The sequence below is a fragment of the Notolepis coatsorum genome (genome assembly GCF_963971535.1).
Source record: "Notolepis coatsorum genome assembly, chromosome: 5".
NCBI lineage: Eukaryota > Metazoa > Chordata > Actinopteri > Aulopiformes > Paralepididae > Notolepis > Notolepis coatsorum.
In genome coordinates, this window is record NC_140169.1 from 146167863 (window position 1) to 146181004 (window position 13142).

At 40.7% G+C, this 13142-nt stretch overlaps 2 protein-coding genes across 6 annotated transcripts in view; one reads left to right on the plus strand and one right to left on the minus strand.

Moving 5' to 3' along the window:
• LOC311228560 (uncharacterized protein) overlaps window positions 1-8975 on the plus strand; it is a 71627-nt gene extending 62652 nt beyond the window's left edge. For 3 of the 5 annotated variants that reach the window (XM_084314463.1, XM_084314462.1, XM_084314461.1), the window contains exons 4-5: window positions 3611-3806; window positions 6499-8975. In XM_084314463.1, the coding sequence (XP_084170589.1) occupies window positions 3759-3806; window positions 6499-8418 (1968 nt within the window). In that variant the 5' untranslated portion in view covers window positions 3611-3758 and the 3' untranslated portion in view covers window positions 8419-8975. Of the gene's footprint in view, window positions 1-3610; window positions 3807-3982; window positions 4067-6498 lie in introns of all 5 variants that reach the window. The other 2 variants (XM_084314464.1, XM_084314465.1) reach the window with 2 other exon arrangements.
• Window positions 8976-12525: 3550 nt separating this feature from the next.
• The window catches only part of crip2l (cysteine-rich protein 2-like), a gene marked incomplete at both ends in the record, with an annotated part of 30737 nt that continues 30120 nt past the window's right edge, over window positions 12526-13142 (minus strand). Inside the window, one exon of the mRNA XM_084314481.1 lies at window positions 12526-12590. Coding sequence (XP_084170607.1) covers window positions 12526-12590 — 65 coding nt within the window. The remainder of the gene's footprint in view (window positions 12591-13142) is intronic.

Genomic DNA, 13142 nt, shown 5'->3' on the forward strand with positions numbered 1-13142 from the left:
TAGTAAATGTATACACACACACACAAGAGAGAGGGAGAATAGCTTATAGCAGACTTAATGATTTTACAATATTTATTAATTATTGTAGTGGCCGACTGTCATTCCTGGGTTGTTGACAGTCGTCCACGATGCACCTGCTATTGTGCCTTTTCACTCTGTACCAACGTTGTAGATGTTGAATGAATTGAATGTCCACAGTTGCTCCTCTTACGGTTTACAGGGTTTATTGTTGTCCAAGGGTAAATGATAGTGAATTAAGGGTTAAACAGAACAGTTGTCAATTGCTCCGTGTGGTCAGTTCCAACAGTAAAACAGTGTTTGAAGGTAAATCCTCCGCAGGTGCATGGCTCATAGTAATCACCTAGTGGGCTATATTGGGTGGTGAGCCCCCTAGTGTCCAAACATAAATGGTTCAGTGCATGGTTCTAATATATACATAATATAATATATATATAATAATAATATAATATATATATATATAACATAATATATATAATAATAATATAATAATATATAAATCTACCAAGTCGGTTTCTGCCTCTACAATTATTATATAATTTAACTATCCAGTTCGTTTTTATAGTGTAACGTTTGGCTACTTCATTGAATAGAGAGAGAGAGAGAGAGAGAGACGGGCTCAGCCCCCCCCCCCCCTTTCCACACTATTGGAACTCCACAAAACTAATTTCTCCTGTGTCTGTGAGCTATTTAGATTAGTTTAGTTAGCAGCTAACATCAGTTAAGGTTTTTACAGCAATGTTTATTTATTTATTTATTAGACCCGTTGCTCGCGGAGTTTACATAGAAACAGCACGACAGCACGAGGAGTTGGCACAGGCTGTCATAGCTTTTAAACCTGAAGGTGGTGGGTGTATTGGGCTCAGCCCCTCCCTTCCAGCTGGAGTTGACGTGAAACATCAAATGCGAGTGAATGCACACTGTCGAGTCCTGGCTCTAGGCAGAATCACGAATAGTTGATTAAGAGAAGTTATATATATTTCGAACGTGATTCATTGCGCACTAGTTAGATTACACGTTGCGAATGTTATGACTTTGAAAGTCTGCCATTTCCACCGCAAAAGGCATACAAGTAACAACAATACGATGCTTTGATCATGAATATGCAAATCGATGAAACTTCATAGTCGACGAATCGTGACAGCCCTGGTAAATTGTAATGAACCAAAGGAGAATATATTATTATAATTGTTTTCATCTTTGACGGTGAATAACCATGCTGACAATGGCTAAAAGATGCAACTGAGCTCATTCAGCTACTTCTTAAGATCAAGTATAGTCAATATCTAAACAAATTAACAATGGGCAGATTATTTACAGGGCTTTTGTAGATGCATTACTGAATTTTGCCATCCGGATACATGCAATATGAATGTAGAATATAAAATGCCAGGCCTAGAAATGGCTTTATAGGGTCATGTGAGGAATCATTTGAAAGGCCAGAATCTCCTCTATTATAATACCATAGTTAAATCTGTAATCCATTTACATAGAAACTAAATCACCTATTCTTTCTTTCCTTCCTCTGACACTCTTCTCCATCACTATCTCCCTCCAGATAGCTGTCCTGTCAGGCCTGGGAAGAAACCAAGAGTTAATGTACTATAGGCTACTCTCTTTTACATGGATTAGGCTAATTAGCTTTAACAATCCTGATTCCTGAGCCTATTTTAATAAGGAAGATTTGATTGATTTAAATATGTTTATAGCCTATATATAAAAAATGTAATCTTATCTCCTGTGCTGGCACAAGCACTACCATAGCGTGGAGTTGAGAAATAACACACAATACATATAATAACTCATGGAGATAAACTAAAAAGCTATTTATAATTTTTGGCCGGTAAAGATATATCTGGCTGGTAATTTCTTTTATCTAAAGCTAAAAAGTAATTTTGGTTCCCTGAATGAAAAACGCCATTTAGCTACTGTATGTATATAATGTCATAGTAACGGGCGGTTGTTATATTATTTCAAAATAATAAAGTAGCTATATCAATAGATAAAAAGCAGTAATGGCATGTAGGTTACTCACCCTACTCATGTACAGTAGGAATTAGGGTTGGGTACCGTTCACATTTGAACCGGTACCTGAGAATCTATACCGGTATGTTCATTATAACAAAATGTTATTTCTGTTGTAAAACTAAACTAAAGTCTAAACTTTTTATATTTTTATTTTTGTTAGACACATTGGACCCATTGCTCGCGGTGGTCTGTCTATTATGAAATAACAATTGCGAGTTATTGAAGGTCAGCGGTGGTCTGTGTCTATTATGAAATGACAATTGCGCATCATTGGAATTCTGATTATTTTCTAACTACCCATGTGACCTAAGGATACTAGTAAAACATTTTGAAATATTAAATTGCAAATAGAATAGATTTGTTGTTGTTTTTCTGGTAAAATAATCGTTTAGATTAATCAATAACAAAATAATCTTTAGTTGCATCCCTAGTGTTGGTGCCATGTACAGGAGTTCAGTCGTAGGTGAAGAGGTATTCAGCATAATTATGGTTCTGACATACGTTGCTTCCAAATAAAAGGAGAAAAGACAAAGTGCCTTAATTTTTATTTAGTTTACACTCAGGATTATTAAAAAGTTGTCATGGATTATGTGGTTATTTTGTAGACAAATGTTTCATCCAATTTACAGAAATTGTACTATATTGCGATATAAACTAAAAAAAAAAGGTTCGGAAACGTTATTTCGGTTGATTATTCCTCCCCTTTAATAATACCAATTGGTATTGTATTTTATGTCTTTGGAAAGGCTGATTAGTCACCTTTACAACGAGGTACAACTTGTAAGGATTGTGCATTCGTGGAATGAGCAACACAGCTAACCGTGTGGGTAGCGGCCCAAAAGAATTTGCCAAAATCCCCTGCAATATTCTTCTGTTGGTATTAACTCTCGTTTTGAGTTTCTTGGTGGATTGGGTGATTGCACTCTCCCACAGTAATAAGGAAAAAAACAACACATATTGACAATTTTTACACTTTATTAATTTTACACTGTCAGGGACCTCAGTAGCGTGTGGAAGATCCATACACAGTGTGGCACCTCCTCCTCATGCTGCTCACCAGCCTGGCCACACACTGCTGTGGGATGGCATCCCATTCCTCAACCAGGATTTGTCGCAAGTCAGCCAACATGGTTGCGTTGGTCACTCTGGCACGTACAGCACGCCCAAGCTGATCCCACAAGTGTTCAATTGGGTTGAGGTCTGGACTCACGGCAGGCCATTCCATCCTCCCCACTCCAGTACCTCAAATTCTGGAGGTACTCTGTAGGGATGGGCATTTTAAAGAAAAATCCAGATCGATTGATCGCATGCTATACTTGATTGATCCTGTATTACTCGAAAAGGGGGGAAAAACTTAGAAAAATAAAATTTTTATATTTTTTCTTTTATTTTTTTATTTTACTTATTTTTGTTCATTCACGTATATATGTTTAAGGAAACCAACAAACAGTTATAATCGTACACATACATGTGAAAAGATATGTAAAAAAAAAAAAAGACAAAAAAAATCATAAAAATGTATAACTTCGATATTTTTCTTTTTCTTTTTTTCTTCTTCTCATAGCTATTACTCACAGCCATCCCTAGTACTCTGTGATGATCCTGGCTCTGTGGAGGCGAGCGTTGTCATCCTGGAGGATGGAGTTAGGTCCCAGATTCCGGAGATATGGGATCGCCACTGGCTCCAGAATCTCATTCCGATATCTCACTGCATGACTGCATTGAGATTGCCTTCAATGATGACAAGTTCTGTTTTGCCTGTGAGAGAGATACCGCCCCACACCATGACACTGCCCCCATTCAAAGGTGTCACGCGATCTCTGCAGCAATCTGCATAGCGTTCTCCACACCGTCTCCATACTTTGATCCTGCCATCCAGCTTCCGCAGACAGAACCTTGATTCATCACTGAACATGACGTTGCCCCACATTCTTAGGTTCCACTGTCGGTGCTGTCGACACCAGCGCAAACGGGCCTTGCAGGGGATTTTGGCTAAATGTTTTGGGCCACTACCCACAAGGTTAGCTGTGCTGCTCATTCCACGAATGCACAATCCTTACAAGTTGTACCTCGTTGTAAAGGTGACTAATCAGCCTTTCCAAAGATATAAAATACAATACCAATTGGTATTATTAAAGGGGAGGAATAATTGAACGAAATAACATTTCCGAACTTTTTTTGAGGAGTTTATATTGTTCCTGAGATATGAAATTTCCCATAGCGTGATATCAAATCAAATCAAATTTATTTATAAGGCCCGACAACACACGTTAATGTCCCCATGGGCCGTACAGGTCTTCTTTAAACAAGTCAAGAAGAAAACATAACAATAAGTCAAGAACAGAACAAGAACACCATAAGGTCCAAACATTTTTAGATGAATGCAAAAAATTAAAATTAAAAATTAAAGAATGCAAGCACTCCCAGACATACCCCACGCGAAGGTAAGGAAAAACTCACTAAAACCTAACAATAGGGAAAAAAGCTCCACAGGCAGTGTGGAGGAGAGAAACCTTAGAAGGGCCATTCAAGGGGGGATCTCCCTTCTTAGATGTTGGTGATAGTAGTGTTGCAGACGGCCAGTTGGTAAGCATGCACTCATGTGTGTAGTGAAACACAGATGAGTGCATGCAATAGCAACTGAACATTTTGAAAGATTAAAGATAAAGCAAATAGCGATAGCAACTGAACATTTTGAAAGATAAGAGCTGATAGCGGATCTATTTGAGGCACAGGAGCGGCGCAAAGAGGGTGATATAAGGTTTGGTCCATAAGGTGACACTTAAATCTGTCATAACCTGAGACGATTGATTGAAATGTTTAATTAACAGATTGCAGAATGGGTACAGTACAGCTCAATACACACAATTGTTAAGGGAATGCAGACCAGAGAAAGACTTTCGTCTTGTTTACATCAGGGTCCCCCATTTTCAATTCATAATGACATTTATGACATACACAACATACAGATATAAGAATCTAATCATCTAAACTAATCTAATCATGCCATTTAACCTTCCTGCGCTCCTGGGACAAAAAATTTCCCCACTGTAGATACTGTACATACTGTACTTGGGATAACCTTGTCTTGATTTAATGCATATCCCCTGAAATTAAGTCAGGCAGTTTTTCTGCGGCAAAAAATGAAGTCTGCATTTTTTAAGTCTATAGTTTGCCCTGCAACAATATGAGACCTCCCTTTACCCCTTTGGTCAAAAAACGTCCCTATTGACTCCCATGTTAAACACGTTCTTTGAAAAAGACGCCATTGCAGATTGAATTTAGATTTTTATAATTTTTTTCATCTAGGCCCCTTTATGTGCATTTACATATGCATGATTATTTATTTTTTTCAAGATGGCCGCATTGCGTCATCTATTTCCAGCGGCCACAGCTTGTGTGTTTACTGCTTGTATCCTGCTAAATCAAAAAAATTATATTTGTATCTAAAATGATTTGAGAATGTTTTATGGATGTCTTAGTGTGGTGTGCATGCGTGTGTTGAGAAATGAATGTGTGTGCAAGTGTGTATGTGGTCATTTGCAGCCAAAACGCTGTTTTATGTGAACTCCCAACTGTAGATACTGTTCATAGTGTTTTTTTGTCTTGAAAATAAGCCATGCCTCAAATCACACAAACTGGTATTTAAGGGGTTAAAATCCTGAAAATTAATGAATATTTGATATGTATGTTGAGGACTGAAGTTAATAAAGAGATTCATATTTTTTTAAATATTAATAAAAAAAAAATATAAATATTACACGTAAACGTCCCAAGGGGGTAAAAGGATGCAGTGTTTTATACACTGTCACTGCACAAGAAATGTTTATGTATCAAACTTTTTTTTTGCCAATCTTCGACACTCCAGGCTCTCATAATCCCACCCCCAAAAAAATTACATTAGCATTTATGGGATGGAAAATAATTAACCCTTAGTGTTTTTGTCTTGAAAATAAGCCACGCTTCAATCACACAAACTGGTATTTAAGGGGTTAAAATCCTGAAAATGAATGAATATTTGATATGTATGTTGAGGACTGAAGTTAATAAAGAGATTTATAAAAAAACAAGAAGAAAATATTAATAAAAAAATATATAAAAATCACATGTAAGTCCCTTTGGGACTGAAAACGTCCCAAGGGGGTAAAGGGATGCAGTGTATTGGTGGTGTACAGGAAGGTTAAGACATACATGACATACAGATATACAGTACAGACTAAACCATACCCTTATCCATAGCCATGATGTAACCACTCCTGCTCCAGAAACTGTTGATTAACTGGTGCTTGAAACAAAGTGGTTTAAGTCTACAACTGTAGACGACTCTGGACTACACTGTGTTCTTAAACTATGTAAAACCCAGCTACGTACCATTATAAACCTCTTACATGGAAATTAAAGCTGAATAAAATCACCAAATCTCTCCTTCCTCTGACACTCTTCTCCATCCAGATAGCTGTCCTGTCAGGCCTGGGAAGGAACCAAGAGGCTTGGATGGAAGAAAAGGTATCTGCTGGGACCAGTGTGGAAAAAGCTTCAGTTCAAAGAGCAATCTCAATAAACACCAGCACATTCACACAAGGAGAGAAGCCCTACTCCTGTGACCAGTGTGGGAGGAGGTTTAGTCGACGGTCTCATCTGCAAACACACCAGATAATTCACACAGGAGAGAAGCCCTACTCCTGTGACCAGTGTGGGAAGAGCTTTAGTCAACTGTCTAGTCTGCAAACACATCAGATAATTCACACAGGAGAAAAGCCCTACTCCTGTGACCAGTGTGGGAAGAGCTTTAGTCGACTGTCTCGTCTGAAATTACACCAGAGAATTCACACAGGAGAGAAGCCCTACTTTTGTGACCAGTGTGAGAAGAGATTTAGTCGACTGGATAGTCTGAAATCACACCAGATCATTCACACAGGAGAGAAGCCCTATTCCTGTGACCAGTGTGAGAAGAGCTTTAGTAGTCTGTCTGATCTGAAAAAACACCAGAGAATTCACACAGGATGGAAGCCCTACTTTTGTGACCAGTGTGAGAAGAGCTTTAGTCAACTGTCTCATCTGACATCACACCAGATAATCCACACAGGGTTGAAGCCCTACTTTTGTGAACAGTGTGAGAAGAGCTTTAGTAGTCTGTCTCATCTGACATCACACCAGATAATTCACACAGGAGAGAAGCCCTACTCCTGTGACCAGTGTGGGAAGAGCTTTAGTCATCGGAGTAGTCTGCAATTACACCAGCAAATTCATACAGGAGAGAAGCCCTACTCCTGTGACCAGTGTGGGAAGAACTTTAGTTGTCTGTCTAATCTTAAATCACACCAGATAATTCACACAGGAGAGAAGCCCTACTCCTGTGACCAATGTGAGAAGAGCTTTAGTCGACTGGATAATCTGAAAACACACCAGATAATTCACACAGGAGAGAAGCCCTACTCATGTGACCAATGTGAGAAGAGCTTTAGTCGACTGGATAATCTGAAAACACACCAAAGAATTCACACAGGAGAGAAGCCCTACTCCTGTGAACAGTGTGAGAAGAGCTTTAGTCGACTGGATACTCTTGAATCACACCAGAGAATTCACACAGGATGGAAGCCCTACTTCTGTGACCAGTGTGAGAAGAGCTTTAGTCGACTGGATAATCTGAAATTACACCAAAGAATTCACACAGGAGAGAAACTCTACTCCTGTGACCAGTGTGAGAAGAGCTTTAGTCGACTGGATAATCTGAAAACACACCAGATAATTCACACAGGAGAGAAGCCCTACTCATGTGACCAGTGTGAGAAGAGCTTTAGTCGACTGTCAAATCTGAAAACACACCAGATAATTCACAAAGGAGAGAAGCCCTACTCCTGTGACCAGTGTGGGAAGAGCTTTAGTAGTCTTTTTGATCTGAAATCACACCAGATAATTCACACAGGAGAGAAGCCCTACTCCTGTGACCAATGTGAGAAGAGCTTTAGTCGACTGGATAATCTGAAAACACACCAGATAATTCACACAGGAGAGAAGCCCTACTCATGTGACCAGTGTGAGAAGAGCTTTAGTCGACTGCAGAGTCTGAAATTACACCAAAGAATTCACACAGGAGAGAAGCCCTACTCCTGTGAACAGTGTGAGAAGAGCTTTAGTCGACTGGATACTCTTGAATCACACCAGAGAATTCACACAGGATGGAAGCCCTACTTCTGTGACCAGTGTGAGAAGAGGTTTAGTCGACTGGATAATCTGAAATTGCACCAAAGAATTCACACAGGAGAGAAGCTCTACTCCTGTGACCAGTGTGAGAAGATCTTTAGTCGACTGGATACTCTTGAGTCACACCAGAGAATTCACACAACAACAGTTGTGTTTCTGTCGCTCTGAGGAGTGAGACAGACGGTGTGGATGTTCCTGGGACAATAATGTCATTGGTATAAGAGTGAAACACGTTCTAGTGTTTTACATACTGGGATCATAGGAACTTTCTGACCTCAGTATGGGGTGACCAGCCAAAAGCCAAGCTAGTTAACAAACATGTGGTGTACACACTGGAGGGGGAAACTGCTTCTGGTATGGACTCATATTTGTATGTGGACACTAGTGATTTATGTAACTAATGTCACGCATATTGTCAACATTCCTAGTAGGACATGTTTTTTTTACTTTCACAAGAAGTGTTTATTTTAGAGTAATGTTCCATGTATTGTCTTCATTGGTATTCTATTAAAGGAATGGCTGTTCCTTTTAGTGGGTTTTCTACCATCTAACTGCTTGTAGGTTTATGGGAATTGCAGAGCAACCGGTTGCACAAGTAACTAACTATTTTGTCATTATTGTGTGTATATTGACAGAGTAATGGCTGTAGTATTGATGAAACTATCAAAACAGTATAGGGTTGGAATCAATTAACTTGAAATTGATATGATAATGATACAAAAAGAGTCCAGAAAAGAAAGTATATACATTTGACGTAGAAACTGTACATTGGAGGAGGTTGGGTAGGTGGGTGGATGGGGCGAACTGTACATTGGAGGTGGGGGGGGGATACACTGTACATTGGAATATTGACAAAGCCATACTTGGTAATTTACTGTACTCTCTGGGCATGTTCGAACCGATCTGTTACACCATAGCAAGAGTACATTCACATAATAATGGGCTAATGGAATGTAAACAGACAAGACTAGAGTACTTATCTAGTAAACATATAGAACAGAATTTGTTTAATTTATGATACTTACCATTGCATTTATTGAAATCTATTTTTATTTTAAATTGAATTAATTAGAGAATGTATTATTATTTTGGGATACTGCGATTGTTGCCATGTTGTACATTGTACTAAGCAAGAGCAGTTACACCTGCAAATAAACCAAAGCCAACTCACTCTTTGTCTTCATTTATTATTTCAGGGGTACTACACTTGCAAAAACCTTGAAGGCTCTGGCTGAATCTCTGGAGTTGCAGGGGGAGTGTTCTGTGATTCTCTGGCCCTGGCTTTCTTTTCCCCCCTCCATTTCTTCCTCCCTGCCCTTTTTTCTCTCACCAACTTCATTGATACCAGTCTTTATGCCTTTCCCTTCTCCACTTTTCTATCTCTTTCTGAAGGCATCGTCTTCTCTCTGGGTCAGCATCACAGCATGCTCTGTAACGCTGCTGTGATTCAGCTACACTTAGTGGGGATGCCATTCTTAAACAAATGCATGCATTTCCTTTAGGCAATAACCTATATCCTATACATAATAATATACAATATAATATACATATATCCTGGATACTGGCTGGATCAGTGGGATATTTTTTTTTTTTTTTCTCCGTCTGATTTTCTATGCTTTTCCCCCCAATTTAGTCGTTATGCCAATTCCCCCCCTCCCCTACCTGGTCGTTGTGCGCATGTTCCTCCTACTGCTCGGTACAAGGGAACCCTGAAGTCTACCACATGCTTCCTCCGACACATGCGGAGACAGCCAGCGGCCCTCTTTTCACCTGGCAGCGAGGACTCTCATTGGTGAAGTGTAACGCGTGGGAGGTCACGCTGCCTTCACCACTTCCTGCCTTTCGCTGAGACCTGACCTGTAGGTGTCGCTGTCCACAACGCCAGATTACCACCCACGACTTCCCTCCCGCTAACTCAGCCAAACGAGTTAGTATGACGATCGGCCCAAGCCGCAGGCAATGCTGACTCCGGGAGTCGAGACCGCAGCCTCTTGCATTGGTGACGAGCGCAATCTCCGCTATGCCACCTGACCGCCCCTAGATCAGTGGGATATTTTAATGGCAACAGGAGAGCATTCAAGTTATTTGTTGTTGTGTCGTTTGAATAATTTCTCTCCCCATCATCATTTTCATCCTCGCTTTCTTTAGCATCTCCATGACCGTCTTCATCATCATTTCTCTCCATAGCATCATCTGCATTTTCTCTTTCCTCAACTTCTTCATCATTTCTCTCCATAGAATCATCTGCGTTTTCTCTTTCCTCCACTTCTTCACCATCTCTCTTCCTGATATCATAATTTCCCATAATTTCATCAGGTGCAATCAAGTCCACACCTGCCGACGCCAGAGGAGCAACAGAACAACTGCGTCTGCATTTGATCTCGTCTTGTCAATGGTGTAAAATGAATTACGTATATTGTTAGTAAGTTAGCCATGTAATAAGCAGGATAATGTATAGCTATACTCTGCCATTGTCGCAAAATAATTGACCTTCACTGCGTTTAGAACAGAATTTCTTTTTCTATTTTTCTTGCTATGTTTTCACCACTCAATAGGGAACTTTAGCGTGACGTTTTTCAACCGTGGGGGCACATGGTCAAGTTTAGACCATTGGAGGGGCACCAATAGGGCACATCCTCTCATTTTAGCCACTCAAAGGGGCACTTTAGCGCAATGTTTTCAACTGTGGGGGCACATGGTCAAGTTTAGACCATTGGAGGGGCACCAATGGGCACGTCCTCTCATTTCCGCCACTCAAAATGGCATTTTAGCGTGATGTTTTCAACTGTGGGGGCACATGGTCAAATTTAGACCATTGGAGGGGCACCAATGGGCACGTCCTCTCGTTTCTGCCACTCAAAAGGGCACTTTAGCGCATTGTTTTCAACTGTGGGAACACATGGTCAAGTTTAACCATTGGAGGGGCACCAATGGGCACGTCCTCTCGTTTTTTCACTCAAAAGGGCACTTTAGGTTTAGCGGGATGTTTTCAACTGTGGGGGCACATGGTCACGTTTAACCATTAGAGGGGCACCAATAGGACACATCCTCTAATTTTTCCACTCAAAAGGGCACTTTTGCGTGACATTATTTAACCGTGGGGCACAAGGTCAAGTTTAGACCATTGGAAGAGCACCAATAGGGCACACCCTCTGAGTCCGCCAGTGGCAAAGATGATCTAGCCTAGGATTCAATTGAGCCATTAGCTCAACCTATTTCATAAAGGACAAAACACACGAGTAATAAAACACCGACGTGGAACAACAGCTTTAGTCTCACACACTTTTATTGTAGAAAACCATATGGCCACTCCTATCATGAACAGACCTCAGGCGACGGAACCCACAGCAGGCCTACATAACATAACATAACATACAATCACTAAGAATAATGGATGGCAATGCACATGGCGGTGTGTATCTCTACTAGGCTGTGTCATCTACTCTACCACTGGCTTTTCCCTTCGGGCCAGGGTGAACTAGGCTAGAAAATACTGACAGAAACTTGAGGGACTTTGCCTAGTTCCTATATGGCTTGGGTGCACAGTGCCCCCGAAAACTTCAGATCCAGGAATGGAAAAATACACCAACGAGCCTCATTCATCATGTGCTAGCTACTTTTTTGGCAGAGAGAGAGAGAGAAAACCTTTATAAATGAGATAGAGGCAAACCAATATTTCACAAGGGAGGAGCTATAAAGATTTGTTTCAGTACAAAAAATAGATATAATATAAACAATATACAAATACAACATGAACATCTAAATATCAATCCCTGTGAGCATAACACGTATAATTTGCCTATTGTTTGTGTGTAGATGGTGAATAAAACCAGAATATAATATCAAACAGCAGCAGAGCTGTTGCCGTTGGCCGGTCCCAGGTGCTCGTATACAGTAGAACGTGATGAGAGGCGAGGGACCAGGACTAGCTAGGATGGAGGAGAGGGACTAGTTAGGATGGAGGGACCAGGACTAGTTAGGATGGAGGGACCAGGTCTAGCTAGGATGGAGGAGAGGGACTAGTTAGGATGGAGGGACCAGGTCTAGCTAGGATGGAGGAGAGGGACTAGTTAGGATGGAGGGACCAGGTCTAGCTAGGATGGAGGAGAGGGACTAGTTAGGATGGAGGGACCAGGACTAGTTAGGATGGAGGGACCAGGTCTAGCTAGGATGGAGGGACCAGGACTAGCTAGGATGGGGACCAGAGGTAAGACAGGGGCGTCGGAGCCAGGGGGGGGGGGGGGGGGTTGTGGGTGAAGGCAGCAGGCTCGTGGCTCAGGGCTGAGCCTCAGCGCCAGGCTCATCGTAGATGTAGCTGCCCACTCCTCCAGTGTTGACACCTAGAAGGGACAGAGTGGTCAAGACGGTTAGTTTCACATTTCAGATGCTTTTATTGTCACTGTTTTTTTTTTTATGTTTAAAAACGTGAGACGCTTGTTTTTCCCGGCTCCTCAACCGTAGTAGATTTGTAAACATAATACACAATTAGGGATGCGCGATATTGGCTTTTTTACCGATACCGATATACCGATATTGTCCAACTCTTAATTTCCGATACCGATATCAACCGATATCACATTTTAATGCCGATATCGGCCGATAATATCGGTAGGCCGATAATATCGGACATCATTTCTATAGAAATGTAAAAATAATTTTCTTTTATTTTTCTTTTATTTTTTTGTAAACCGATACCGATATTTTCCAATATCACATTTATAATTTACATTAATAATTTAATTATATATTTATTTATTTTTTGGATCTTTTCCCCCCTCCTTTTTCCTCCGTTCTTCTCCCATCCCAATGTTAGTCGTTATGCCAATTCCCAATCCCCTTCCTGGTCGCTGCGCACCTACCCCCCACAGTCGGTCTGGGAGAGTGGAGGCTAC